The 13,486-nt window shown below is 35.8% G+C and overlaps 1 protein-coding gene and 1 non-coding gene across 2 annotated transcripts in view; both read right to left on the bottom strand.

The window, feature by feature from the left end:
- Positions 1 to 13,486, bottom strand: part of SMC2 (structural maintenance of chromosomes 2) — a 58,102-nt gene that overhangs the window by 21,036 nt on the left and 23,580 nt on the right. Inside the window, exons 16-18 of the mRNA XM_039220420.1 lie at positions 7,192 to 7,327; positions 4,960 to 5,084; positions 590 to 783 (exon numbers count right to left, since the gene is read on the bottom strand). Of these exons, the coding sequence (XP_039076351.1) occupies positions 590 to 783; positions 4,960 to 5,084; positions 7,192 to 7,327 (455 nt within the window). The remainder of the gene's footprint in view (positions 1 to 589; positions 784 to 4,959; positions 5,085 to 7,191; positions 7,328 to 13,486) is intronic.
- On the bottom strand, positions 9,008 to 9,134 carry LOC120222552. Its single transcript, XR_005526074.1, has one exon. It is a non-coding gene; the product is annotated as a U6atac minor spliceosomal RNA (small nuclear RNA).

Raw genomic sequence — 13,486 nt, 5'->3', positions numbered from 1 at the left:
ATACTTTGTGCAGCTATTTAGTGACAGAATATGAAGAAAAGTAGATTTAAATAGAATGGTATAGAAAAGTGATTTAGAACAAAGCCTTTGGAGACAGAAAAGGCTAACTAAGTTCAAATTCCATCTATGGCACTATCAAAAGATAAAATCAGATATCACCAGTCTACAACTGAATGGTAATTTGTAAATTTAACATGCTTTGTCTTATATCAGTCTTTCATAGGAGCCACTCATGTAGAGGATCACCAAATAGAAATGTCAGCACTCGAGATGACGGGACGTAACTCCACCACATGATATAAGCTTTGGTCTACTCTTAAGTGAAGCATTTAGAAAAAGGCAATTTTGCTCTTTCTCTAAAATTAGCAATACAATGCAACCCATCCTTACAATTATGACCCTCCATTAGAGTTTTCAGAAAGGAATATATTTTAATTTGACTTATAAAATGCATAATTATTGCCTAAAGAAACACACTGTGCTTTTAGATTTTGTGATGTACTGATGAGAAAGGCTAACCAAAGATGCTCTACTACCTTCAGCTCTATATTGATGTTAAACATTGGTTCCATTTCAGGAAAGGTATTACCTGTTGTTTTTCTTTCATTTTCTTGCTAGAAGCATCTGCTTTTGTTTTGGCAAAATCCAGGTTTTTCTGAGCATCCTTCAGTTCTCTCTCTCTTTCAGCTTCTGCATTTTTCATTTTATTCTCCAGTACTTCATATTTTTCTTCTGCTTTTTTCTGAATTTCTTTGGTGTTTTTTAAAGTCTCCTCACTTTCCTCTGCATCATAAAGCAGGCAAATGTAGCTAAATGAGGTCCTCAAACTATTTGCAGTTATAGGTAATGGTTTATAAATGCCTTATGAATTCACCTCTTAATAGAGGATATGATCTGAAAAAATGGAAGCTAAAATTTAAAAATAACTGTCTCAACCTTATTCCAGAAATGCTATGTTGAGAAACACAAATCCTGCCTAAGAACCACACTGGAATTATCTAGAGACTATGAAGAAATTATTTCCCAGCATATGAAACTAAGTAACATAAACTTTAACTTATTAAAGAGATCATAGACTATCTTTTTAATATACCTCTAACATGCTTCCTAAACCAGAATCGTAGAGTGTACGTACGATACTTTTCCTTTAATTAGTTAACAAAAAGCTTAGTTAATTTTATAAACTTACGATGTATTCTTTGCCTACTTAGCTCTAATTTATATAAGAAAAAAAAGCAAGATAAAATGAGTATATTACTGTCACAATTGCCATAAACTGTGTTAGAATATAGATACAAATACAACCCTTGAGACCCTAACTACATAAGTCCTATGCTACTTTTCAGTGCACAGTATCACATAAAAAAAAATTTAAAAAGTACCTTAAAACAAATGAACATGGAAACAGAACATACCAAAACTTAATGTGATGCGGCAAAAGCAATTCTAAGAGTGATGTGTATAGTGCTAACTGCCTACCTGAGGAAAGAAGAAAAATTTCAAACAACCTAACTTACACATAAAGGAACTAAAAAGCAAACAAAAAACAAAGCCCAAGGTTAGTAGAAGGAAGAAAATAAAGATCAAAGCAAAAGTAAAATGAGAGAGACTAAAAAATAGAAAAGATTAATGAAAGTGAAAGCTACTTCTTAGAAAGATAGAATTGACACACCTCATGCTAGCCTGAGAATGAGAGGAATCAAATAAAATCAGAAAAATGAGGGAGACATGACAACTGCTACCACAGAAACACAAAGGATCCCAAGAGACTATTATAAACAATTATATGCCAACAAATGGGATTACCTAGAAGAAAGGGATAAATTCCTACAAACCTACAACCTACAAAGACTGAATCATGAGAAAACAGAAAATCTAAACAGACCAATTACTAACAAGGACTGAATCAGTGATCAAAAATCTCTGTTTAGCAAACAAAAGTCCCAGACCAGATGAGTTCACTAGTGAATTCAGTCTTTCAAAAAACAGAAGAGGAAGGCACACTTCGAAACTCATTCTATAAGGCCAGCATTACCCTGATATCAAAACCAGACAAGGATACCAGAGAAAAAAGCTACAGCCTAATATCCCTGATGAACACAAACACAAAAATCTTCAACGGATATAAGCAAGCTGAATTAAACGATACATTAAAAGGATGGTACATCATGATCAAGTGGGATTTATTCCAAAGATGCAAGGCTACACCACATTAACCAAATGAAGGCTAAAAAGAATGCTCTCAATAGGTGCAGAAAAAGCTTGGACCAATTTCAACATCCATTTATGACAAAGCTCAACAAAGTGGGTACAAATGAAATGAATCTTAACATGAAAAAGGCCATAAAAGGCAAGCCCACAGTTAACATCATACTCTACAATGAGAAGCTGAAAATTTTTTCTCTAAGATCAAAAACAAGACAAGACTGAGTCTCTCTGCTTTCATTCAAAATAGTACTAAAATCCTAGTCAGACCTATGTGGCAAAAACAACAACAACAAAGGAAGAAAGAAAGAAAAAGAAAGGCATCCAAATTGGAAAGGAGTAAAACTGTATCTGTAGATGATGTATTAAATATAGAAAACCCTCAAGACTTCACTAAAACATTGTTAGAATAGACAAATTCTACAAAGTTGCAGGATATGAAGTCAATGTACAAAAATGTTGCATTTCTATATACTAATAATGAACGATCAGAGAAAATAAGAAAATAATTCTATTTGTAATTATATCAAAAAAGAATAATATACCTAGGAATAAATTTAACCAAGGAAACAGAAAAACCTGTACACAGAAAGCTATAATGCACTTACTGATAAAAGAAATTGAAAAAGATATAAATAAATGGAAAGATAGTCAGTGCTCATGGACTGGAAGAATATTGTTAAAATGTCCATACTATCCAGAGCAATCTACAGATCTATTAAAATCCCTATCAAAATTCTAATGACATTTTTTCAGAAATAAACCAATCCTAAAATCTGTATGGAATAGCCTAAGCCATCTTAAGAACAACAGCACAGTTATCACACTCCCTGTTTTAAACTATAATACCAAGCTATAATAATCAAAACAGTATGGAATTGGCATTAAAAACAGACACACCAATCAATGGCACAAAACAGAGCCCAAAAATAAGTTAACTGACCATTCATGCATGGCTTTAAGACAAAGGAGACAAGTACATTCAATGAAGATGGGAAAGTTTCTTCAATTAGTGGTACTAGGAAAACTGGACAGCCACATGCAGAAGAATGAAACTGCACCACTCTCTTATACTACACATAAAAATCAACTCAATGAATTAAAGACCTGAGTGGAAGTCCTGAAACCATAAAACTCCTAGAAGGAAACATAAGTGATAAACTCCTTGACACTGGTTTTAACCATGATATTTTTGTATTTCACACCAAAAGCAAACACAACAAAAGCAAAAATAATTGGGACAATTATCAGACTAAAAACCTTCTGTAGAACAACAACAAAAAAATCAACAAAATGAAGAGGCAAATTAATTAATGGGAGGAAATATTTGCAAATCATGTATCAATGAGAGGTTAGTACCCAAAATATGTAAGGAACTCATACAACTCAAAAGAAAAGGCCAAAGAATCTGATTAAAAAATGGGTAGAATATCTGAATAGACACTTTTCTACAAAAGGCACATAGTCACCACGTACACGAAAAGATGCTCAACATCACTAAGCATCAGGGAAATGAAAATCATAACCAAAATAAGATAGATAGACATATTAGAAGGGCTATTATCAAAAACAAAACAAGAAATAACTAGCTTTGGAGATGATGTGGAGCAAAAAGAACCCTCATGCACTGTTGGGAGGAATGCAATTAAGTGCAGCAACTATGTTAAGCAGCACGAAAGTGGCACAAAAAATTTAAAAATAGATAGGATGTAAAAGTTCTACTTCTGGGTATTTGAAGAAAACAAAAACCCTAACTCAAAAATACATACACAACACTATCTTCATTGCAGTATTATTTACAATAGCCAAGATATGGAAACAACTTAAATAAGCATCTACTCATGGATAATGGATAAAGAAAATGTGTGTGTATACAATGGAATATTATTCAGCCATAAAAAGAATGAGATATTGAGATTTATAACATGGGTGGACCTCAAAGCCATTATGCTAACTGAAAAAAGAAACAGAAACATAAATACCATTTGATATCACCTACATGTGGAATCTTAACCAATTTTTAAAAATCTTCGCTAATATAAACAGAGAACAGATTAGTGGTTGCCAGAGGTAGGGAGTAAACAAAATGGGTAATTTTTAAAAATTTTATTAAAAAGAAAACATATTAGTGGGGAATAGGTAAGTGGATATTGTTCTATGGAATGAGAAAAACTAAAACTACCATGTACAATTAAATTCTAATTAAAAGTCTAAGCAAATTCTTAAAATTAGGGGTAGAAGCAGCTATAAATTGAACATTCAAAATCTGTTTCACAATACACTACAAGCAAACTTAAAAGACAAGCACATAAATAAAAGGTACTCATAAGTCTTAAGTATGAGAACAATAGAAACAAACCAAAAGCATCTCAACAGAAAAATGGGTGAATGAAATAGAATATTCATAGAAGTAGAAACCAAAAAGTCTGAGGAACAGATCAAATCTATCCTAGGCTTCACCAGCAATACCTGCAGGTTAAAATAGTAATGTGCTACCTCTTCATAACAATCAGATCAGAGATGTGTTAAAGACTTTCTAGAAAAGAAGGGATTTGGAGAACTGACAACTTTCATATGCCACTGGTGAAAATGTATACTGCTCCAAAGGGGGAGAACTTGGCAATATAAAAATATCTAATAATTAAAATTACTAAGGTAACTAATTCAAATACATATATAACAAATATGAAATCTAAGTATCTAAAGTAAGGTTATCAGTATAAACAGATAAAACACAGAATGTTTTTATCTTACCAATGGTTTTTTTAAGAGCATCTAATTCTTCTTGTTGCTTGTGATAGGAGCTTTGCTGGAGCTTGGTTTGTAATAAATCTGCCTCCTCAGTTTTCATTTCCCACTGCTGTTTTAATTGGCGATACCTTAGAAAAAGACGTTTACAATAAATGACCACAACTTTTCTGATATTTGAGATGTGCATTCAAACTATAGGCTCTTACCTACAATAAACTCACATACAGTATCAATGCTGTTAAGATGCTACTGCTTATAAGAATAGTTTTGATGACTGTTTTTGAGGAGTCAGCTTCAAGTATGATTTGATCACTGAAGGTAAATACTCTAAACGACCAAGACTGACAACTATTTACAGAAACACTCTTAATTTTAGAAAGCACTAAATTTAACCTTTCAATAAATAGGTTTCCTTGAAAATGGTCTCTTCTACTGAGTCTTATCAAGAAGAAAAGCCCCCAAGTCCACAATAGCTCCCCACCACAAGAATACATAAATATGAAGCAATCACACAAAATTTCAAAAACCTGGTTATTAATTCCTATTTTCAAATATTAATAAAAAAAGGTTCCCAAGATTTTGCAATGAGACTGATAATTCTAAAAGACCTAGTACTGAACTAAACATACAGGGTACTCTTCTTGCAAATCCTGTAATCAAGCCCATTTCTAGCTGCTTCATATTCTTTCTTTGAAAGGTATTTAGCTAATTCAGCCACAGTGAAATATCAAGTTGTAATAAATTCACAAGGCAGTTTGACACTAGAATTCATGAGGTCTGAGGAAAAAGGAAGCATCTTATAAAACATAAATACTTCCTTGAGTATTCTTGGCCAAGAATGCTTGACAGCAATTAAAACTAATTTTAAAGCCATTTTTCAACTCAGTTAAAAACAGGGAGTATAGAAATTTAAAAAATATATGTAAAAGCTATTTTCCTGATAGGGTCCATGAAAGAATGGCCCTAGTTGATACTTCCACTCTCATATTTTTAAAACTCTATTTCCTTTCCTTGACCTCCATGCCACTATCAGTCCACCAGACAACTCTGCAAAATAAATGACCCAATACTACCGAATACACGTAACAGCTCCAAGCCACATGCAACTGCAAACTCATTGCCTTGCCAAAGCTTCCACAGATTTCAGAAATTTTCTCCCCATTTTTTTCACAAAGAAAAGTTCATTCACTTTTTGGTAATTTATGTGAATGAAGGTAAAAAGCAATCATATGTTTGAAAGTGGACATTTCGATATAGTATCTATCCTGGAATGACCACTTTGACTAATTATAAGCATCTCTTCTATACATATAATATTCCAAAAAAGTCCTGGCAACATTCTAAGTTTTGATAATTTCAGAAGATGAATGCTTAAAATTAACAAAACCACATATATTTTGAAGTTTTTTATACATGTTTTTTAATCTTTATTCAGTATTGTGAATTCTGAATAAAATGTCTGACTTTAATTTTAACTCAGTTCCCATTTGTCATCTTTGGAGACTGCAGGTTTGTGGCATTTTTCCTCTTAGAACTTAGCATTATCTAACCTGTTTTACCAATTTAACTTTGAAAACAAGAAGAAGGAAACAAGAAGAAGAAAGATTTATCTGTCTGGTTTGTTGCTGTATTCTCAGCTCCTACAAGAGTACTTGGCACACAGGGGGCACTAAGTAGTAAATGACGTTAAGTGACAAAAAGAGGTTACATTAAATAGCATGATCCCAATTTAAAAAAAAAAAGAATATGTATTTACCTATATACTACACAAACAGAAGTAATACTGAAAAGTACACATACATATCCATACCCACACAGAAGAAACACTGTAAGGAAACAGTTTAAACAGTGACTTTCTGACATGCCTCAGTAGGCAACTCAGCGATCTTTAACGTCTATAGGATAGCCACAATGGTGCTAAACTTAATGTTGATATCTGATCAACGCTATCCTGTGTACCCTTTCAAATCAAAGACTCTGGTATCAGTCTCCAGAGTATGGATTTCCCCATCAATCCCAGCAGAATGTTAACCGTGTGTCTCAACAGGAAAAGAAAAATATTTGGCTGATATTTCTTTCTTCCTTTTGTTTAATTAGCTTTCCCTAATTTCTTATAATGACATTATTTTTATCAGAAAAAATTAAAGTCAGCAGCTGTATTTCTTTAGTTAAAATTCTTTCATCTTCTACCAAAAAGAAACTTAAAAATACGACTTAATCCAACAGGAGTCTTACTTTTCAGCCGTGTTTTTAAGACCTGCTAATTCTTCATCTAGAGCCTGTAGCTCATTCTCCTTAATTCTCAGCTGATCTTGAACATCTTTGAGTTCTTGAAATTTGGTTAAAATAGAAGCTGCCTGGGATCGAGCACCTGATTGAAGTAAATTGAAACAGACCTTAGACATTCAGTTACCACATATTTAGTAAACAATAAAAAAACTTTCTAAGAGAATCATAGTTGAAAAGATTCAACAGCAAATCTTTTATAGTGAGCTTATGAAGATAACTATTTCAATGCATCATTGGCATCTCAGGACATACATACTTGATAAGAAATACTTCTAAGATGTGATAGATTATTTATTTAAATAATCACTGCCCCTGCCTTCTGGGCCTACCCCCTGCCCAGGGCCACTTTTCTCTCCAATAATATCAGCTTAGCCATATGATTTGCTCTGCCCAGTGAGATGTAAAATGTGCCTTTTTTGAAAGTAAGCTTTAAAAGGCAGCACATAACTCACCATTTGTCTCCCCTCTCCAATGAGAAAAGCATGTTCAAAATAGGGGCTATTTTTCCTTCAGTCTGGGTCCCAGAATAACACTGACAGAGATAACTAATCTGCAGGTAAAGCAGCATAATTATGGAATAAACTTGTAAGCCATTAAAATTTGGGAACTATTTATTACCACATCAAAACCTGGCCTGAACTTTAATATAGCAGAGGAAGCAGGGTAAATTGGTTTCACTTTACAAACAACTGTGAATGTCTGATAGTAATAGGTTACATTGGCAATACTCCTCTAGGTTTGATGGGAGAATACGAAGGTCAATTAGCAATGCTATTATGAGCACTTTGTTATTTGTTAATATGATAGAGTTGTATATTTGGCATTCTTAAAGTAGCAGCTTCAAGAACATCCAAATCAAATCTAAAAAGTTTCTCCTATTTTAGATATTTAAAAATATCTGATCTCTCTTTATCCTCCAATTGCAGACACTAATCCTCTTACTGTATTCTTTGTAGGCTATTGTTTTCTTGGCCTAGAAAGAAATGTCACTTAGTAACTTAATAGGCATTATACAGTCTCTCGGTTTGGTTAAAAGCACAAAGCTGTAAAAACAGACTAGCTGAATTCAACTCCTGGGCTTTGCCACTTACCAGCAAGTTATTTAACTGCATACTGCAGATGATAGCAAAACACCCCCCACATGGTTGCTATAAGGATGAAAAAGCACTGAGAATAGATCTTCATTAAATGATAAAAATGTTCTCTATCTGTACTGCCCAGTTATCCACTAACTATTAATCAGGGAGTCCTTGAAATGTGACGAGTACAATAGAGGAAATGATTTTTATTAATCTTACTTAAATGTAAAGACCCACATATGGCTACTGTACTGGACAGCACAGTCTTATAGTGTTGCCTGGTCCAAACTAAGTACTATTCAGTTTATTTGTTCACTCAACATAGATCTGCGAATTCAATGTGGTAAATATAAGAAAAACATGATCAGTATCTTATTCAATGGTAGATTTAATTTTTTGTTTTACTTTTTTTTTTTTTTTACAAATAGTTTATTGTCAATTTGGTTTCCATATAACACCCAGTGCTCATCCCCACAAGTGTCCTCCTCCATGCCCATCTCCCCCCTCCCCCCCACATCCATCAGTCCTCAGTTTGTTCTCAGCATTCAAGAGTCTCTCATGGTTTGCCTCTCTCCTTCTCCCCCATGATCCTCAGTTAAGTTCCTCCTAATACCCCTGTATGTGCAAACATATGGTATTTGTCCTTCTCTGCCTGACTTATTTCGCTAAGCATAACACCCTCAAAAAAACGTTGGTTAGATGCCACGAAGTAGGTGGCAATGCCTTAACCGTATGCGTGTTGTCAGGCCCGAGGGCCTCTTCCATCCTTGTCAAGGGGGAGTGCTAACCTTCTCTTCTTTCATACAACATTTGTTTTACTTTTGAAAGGAGAAGTGACATACACAAAAATTAGAAGTTAGTGTTTCCTGAAGACGTGGGTGAAATAAAAACGTACTTAATAAAAAAAAAAAATTTTCCCAGTGGCTAGAATATTCTAATAGGGCTAAATGTAAGAACGAAACAAAACAGGAACAGACGTACTTGAGAAGAATAAAAGAAAGCAGCAAGGTTGATACTGCACTGTGAGCTCCTTGAGGGTTAGGACTCTATAATTTTTCAGTGTTATTAAGTAGCGGTGACACAGTAAGTATTCAAAAGAAAACCCAATCCTTAAGTTAGGAATAAAACTCTGGACTAACTCATTCCAAACCCACAATTTCCTATTTTACAAACAAAACAACCACCACCATCCTATTTACCACACAGAATTCTGAATTCAAAATGATATAAAACCTACCTTTAAGATTTGCAGAGAAGATGGAAGCAGAGTAGGAGAACCCTAGGCTCACTTTGGCCCCTGTATACAAATCAAGTCATCCGAAATGTACCTGAACTGGCAGAACAAACTCCACAAGGCAGAGAGAAGAGACATCAAAAAAGGTAGGAAGTGTAGGGACATGGTTTGGGAGAGAAATAGACTGTGGCCACTGTGGTGGGGTGGGAGCTGCAGTCACAGAGGTGGACTAGCACATAGGGGAGGCCATGCAGGGAAGACAAATCCCCATAGCAACTGGCTTCAAAAGCAAGAGGGACCAAATTTTGTGAGCTGTGGCAACCAGTAGGGCTTAAAACGTGGAGCTCTAAAAGTCAGCATGCTTGGCTCTGGGAAAGCCCCAAGGGTATTAGAACTGCTCACTGGAGACAGTGAGGCAAACAGCAAGCTGACCAATAGTACGGTAACTGCTTTCTGAAGAGCATCTGGGGCACATGGTGGGAAGGTTGTGAGCTCATCTGGAAGCTTTCCCAGAGAGGCAGCATTCACACAGAGATCCCTCTAGGACAAAGAACTAGTATGCACCATTTCCCTCCCCTGGTCCGCAGCATAAACACAGGGCCACCTGTGGGAACCAATATAGCACAGACACTTGCTACCTAACATGCTTATAGCAAGCGCCATCTCCCCTGCTCAGGTGTATGCACCCTTCCCAGTCTCGCCTGCCTTAAGTCCCATCACTGCAGGCTCCTACCCCGAAAAGACCAGTCCCACCCCTGCCAACATAGATCTCCAGACCTAGGAGTTTTACACAGCCTCAATTCCACTGGCAGTAGGTCTTATTTCACAAGGAGACCAGAGCATACCTAGTTAAATGCTCCACATTCGGGCCAGAGACCAAACACTACCCACAACAGGCAAAGAGAGCTGCTGCAGACCACTGGCCTTAAGCATAAAGAGGTCGGAACACAATGGCAGAACATACACATGACACACTGTTGACACTCCCAGAGACTCCAAACCTGGAGAACAGGGGATGCTATACTGCTGGGCATTACAGGGACCTCTTCTCCATCAGGCCATTACCATCAAGAATAGGAGATGTACCTGACTTTCCTAACACATGGAAACAGGTAGAGACTTAGACAAAAAGAGAAGACATAGGAATTTATCCTAAATGAAAGAACATGACAAGGCCACAGCCAGAGATCCAAGCAAAACAAATACAAGTAACATGACTGATAGAAAATTTAAGGTAATAATCATAAAGATATTGCACTTGATATGAACAGACACTTTTCCAAAGAGGATATCCAGATGGCCAACAGACACATAAAACGATTCAGCATCCCTCATCATCAGGAAAATACAAATCAAAACCACCGAGATACCACCTCATGCTGGTCAGAGTGGCTAAAATGAGCAAATCAGAGGACTTTAGATGCTGACGAGGATGTGGAGAAACGGGCACCCTCCTACACTGTTGGTGGGAATGTAAACTGGTGCAGCCCCTCTGGAAAACAATGTGGAGGTTCCTCAAAAAATTAACAATAAAACTCCCCTAGGGCCCAGCAAAAGCACGACTAGGAATTTACCCAAAGGATATAGGAGTGCTGATTCATAGGGGTACATGTACCCCAATGTTCATAGCAGCACTCTCAACAATAGCCAAAACATGGAAAGAGCCTAAGTGTCCATCAAAGGACGAATGGATCAAGAAGATGTGGTTCATTTATACAATGGACTACTACATGGCAATGAGAAAGAATGAAATCTGGCCATGTGTAGCAACATGCATGGAACTTGAGGTTGTTATGCTGAGCGAAATAAGTCATGCAGAGAAGGACAGCTACCATATGTTTGCATGTATAGGAGGATTAGGAGGAACTTAATGGAGGACAGTGGGGGAGAAGAAGGGGGGAAAATAGTGGGGGAGAGGGAGGGAGGCAAACCATGAGAGACTCCTAAATGCTGAGAACAAACTGAGGGCTGTTGGGGGTGGGGGAGAGGGGAAGGGGGGTGATGGGCATGGAGAAGGGCACTTGTGGGGATGAGCACTGGGTATTACATGGATACCAACTTGACAATAAACTATTAAAAAACATAAACAATGAAATTCATTAAAAAAATAAATGCCTTAGTGTGGGAAAAAAAAAGATATTGCACTTGAGAAAAAAGCGGAAGACATCAGTGAGACCCTTAACACAGATATAAAAGGGAACCAATCAGAGATGAAGAGTGCAATAAATGAGATTACAAACACCCATGATGTAATGGAAGAGGTAAAGAAACAAATTAGTGACCTAGAAGACAGAGGGATGGAAAATAATAAAACTAAACAGAAGGGAGATAAAAGAATTATGCAAAAAGTGAATACACTTAGGGAACTCAGTGACTCTATCAAATGTAATAACATTTGTTTGGCAGGGATCCCAAAAGAATAAGACAGAGAAAAGGGGGCAGAAATTTTGAAGAAATAATACCTGAAAACCACAAATCTGGGAAGGAAACATATCCATTTCCAAGAGACATGGAGAACCCCCAACAAACTCCACAAAAGCAGATCCACACAAAGATATGTTGTAATTAAGAAGATGCCAAAATGTAGTGATAAACAATTTTAAAAAGGAGTAAGACAAAAAAATGACAGTAACATACAAGGGCAACTCCATAAGGCTATCAGCAGCTTTCTTAGCAAAAACTTTGCAGGTCAAAAGGCAGTGGCATAACACACTCAAAGTGTTGAATGGAAAAAACAGACAGCCAAGAATAGTCTATGAAATAAGGCTATTATTCAGAATAGAAGAAATGCTTTCCCAGAGAAACAAAAATCAAAGGACTTCATGACCACTAAAGCAGACCTGCAGGAAACTGCAAGAAAAGACTAAAAGTGACCATATGGAAGTGGTAAACACAAAAGTAACAAAAGTAAATATTTCTGTAGAAAATCAGTCAAGGAATTCACAAAATAAAAAGATGTAAAATATGACACCAAATACCTAAAAGATGGGGAGGACAGCAGTAAAGATTGGGTTCAAACTTAAGCAAATCACATCATCACATGCAAAAGATGTTATACACAAACCTAATAGTATCCACATAGAAAAGCAATAGACATGCAAAGCATAAAGAAAAAGGATTACAAATATATCACTAAAGAAAACCAGCACACCATGAAAGACAAAGAAGAGAAAGCATGAGAGAAAAATTTAAGACATAAGATGACAATGAGTACATACCTATCAATATTCACCTTGCATGTAAATGGGCTAAATGCTCCAATCAAAGGACATAGGGTGACAGAATGCAAAAAAAAAAAAAAAAAAAAAAGACACCCACCTATATGCTGCCTACAGGAGACACATTTCAGACCTAAAGACCTCTGAAGGTTGAAAGGTGACAGAATGGAGAAACATTTATCATGTAAATGGATGTCAAAAGAAAGCCTAAGTAGACATACCAGACAAAAAAGATTTTAAAACAAAGACTGTAACAAGAGACAAAGGACACTATATAATAAGAAAAGGAGCTATCCAACAAGACCTAACAACTGTAAATATTTATGCACTCAACATGAGAATACCCAAATATATAAAATGGTTAATAACAACATAAAGGAATTAATCAGTAGTCATATGATAATAGTAGGGGGCTTGAACACCCCACTAAAATCAATGGAAAGATCAAACAGAAAATCCACAAGTAACCAGTGGCTTTCAATGACATACATACTGGATCCGATGGATTTAACAAATATATTTAGAACATTCCATCCTAAATAGCAGAATACACATTCATTTCAGGTACACATGGAAAATTTTCCAGAATAAATCACATATTAGGCCACAAAAGAAGTCCCAACAAATTGAGAAGACTGAAGTCATATCATGCATCTTTTCTGACCACAACACTATGTTACTAGAAATCAATCACAAAAAAAGTTTAGAAA

This window comes from Hyaena hyaena, unplaced genomic scaffold (assembly GCF_003009895.1).
Source record: "Hyaena hyaena isolate Hyena2069 unplaced genomic scaffold, ASM300989v1 scaffold_888, whole genome shotgun sequence".
NCBI classification, from domain to species: domain Eukaryota; kingdom Metazoa; phylum Chordata; class Mammalia; order Carnivora; family Hyaenidae; genus Hyaena; species Hyaena hyaena.
This window is presented reverse-complemented; position numbering and strand designations above follow the sequence as displayed.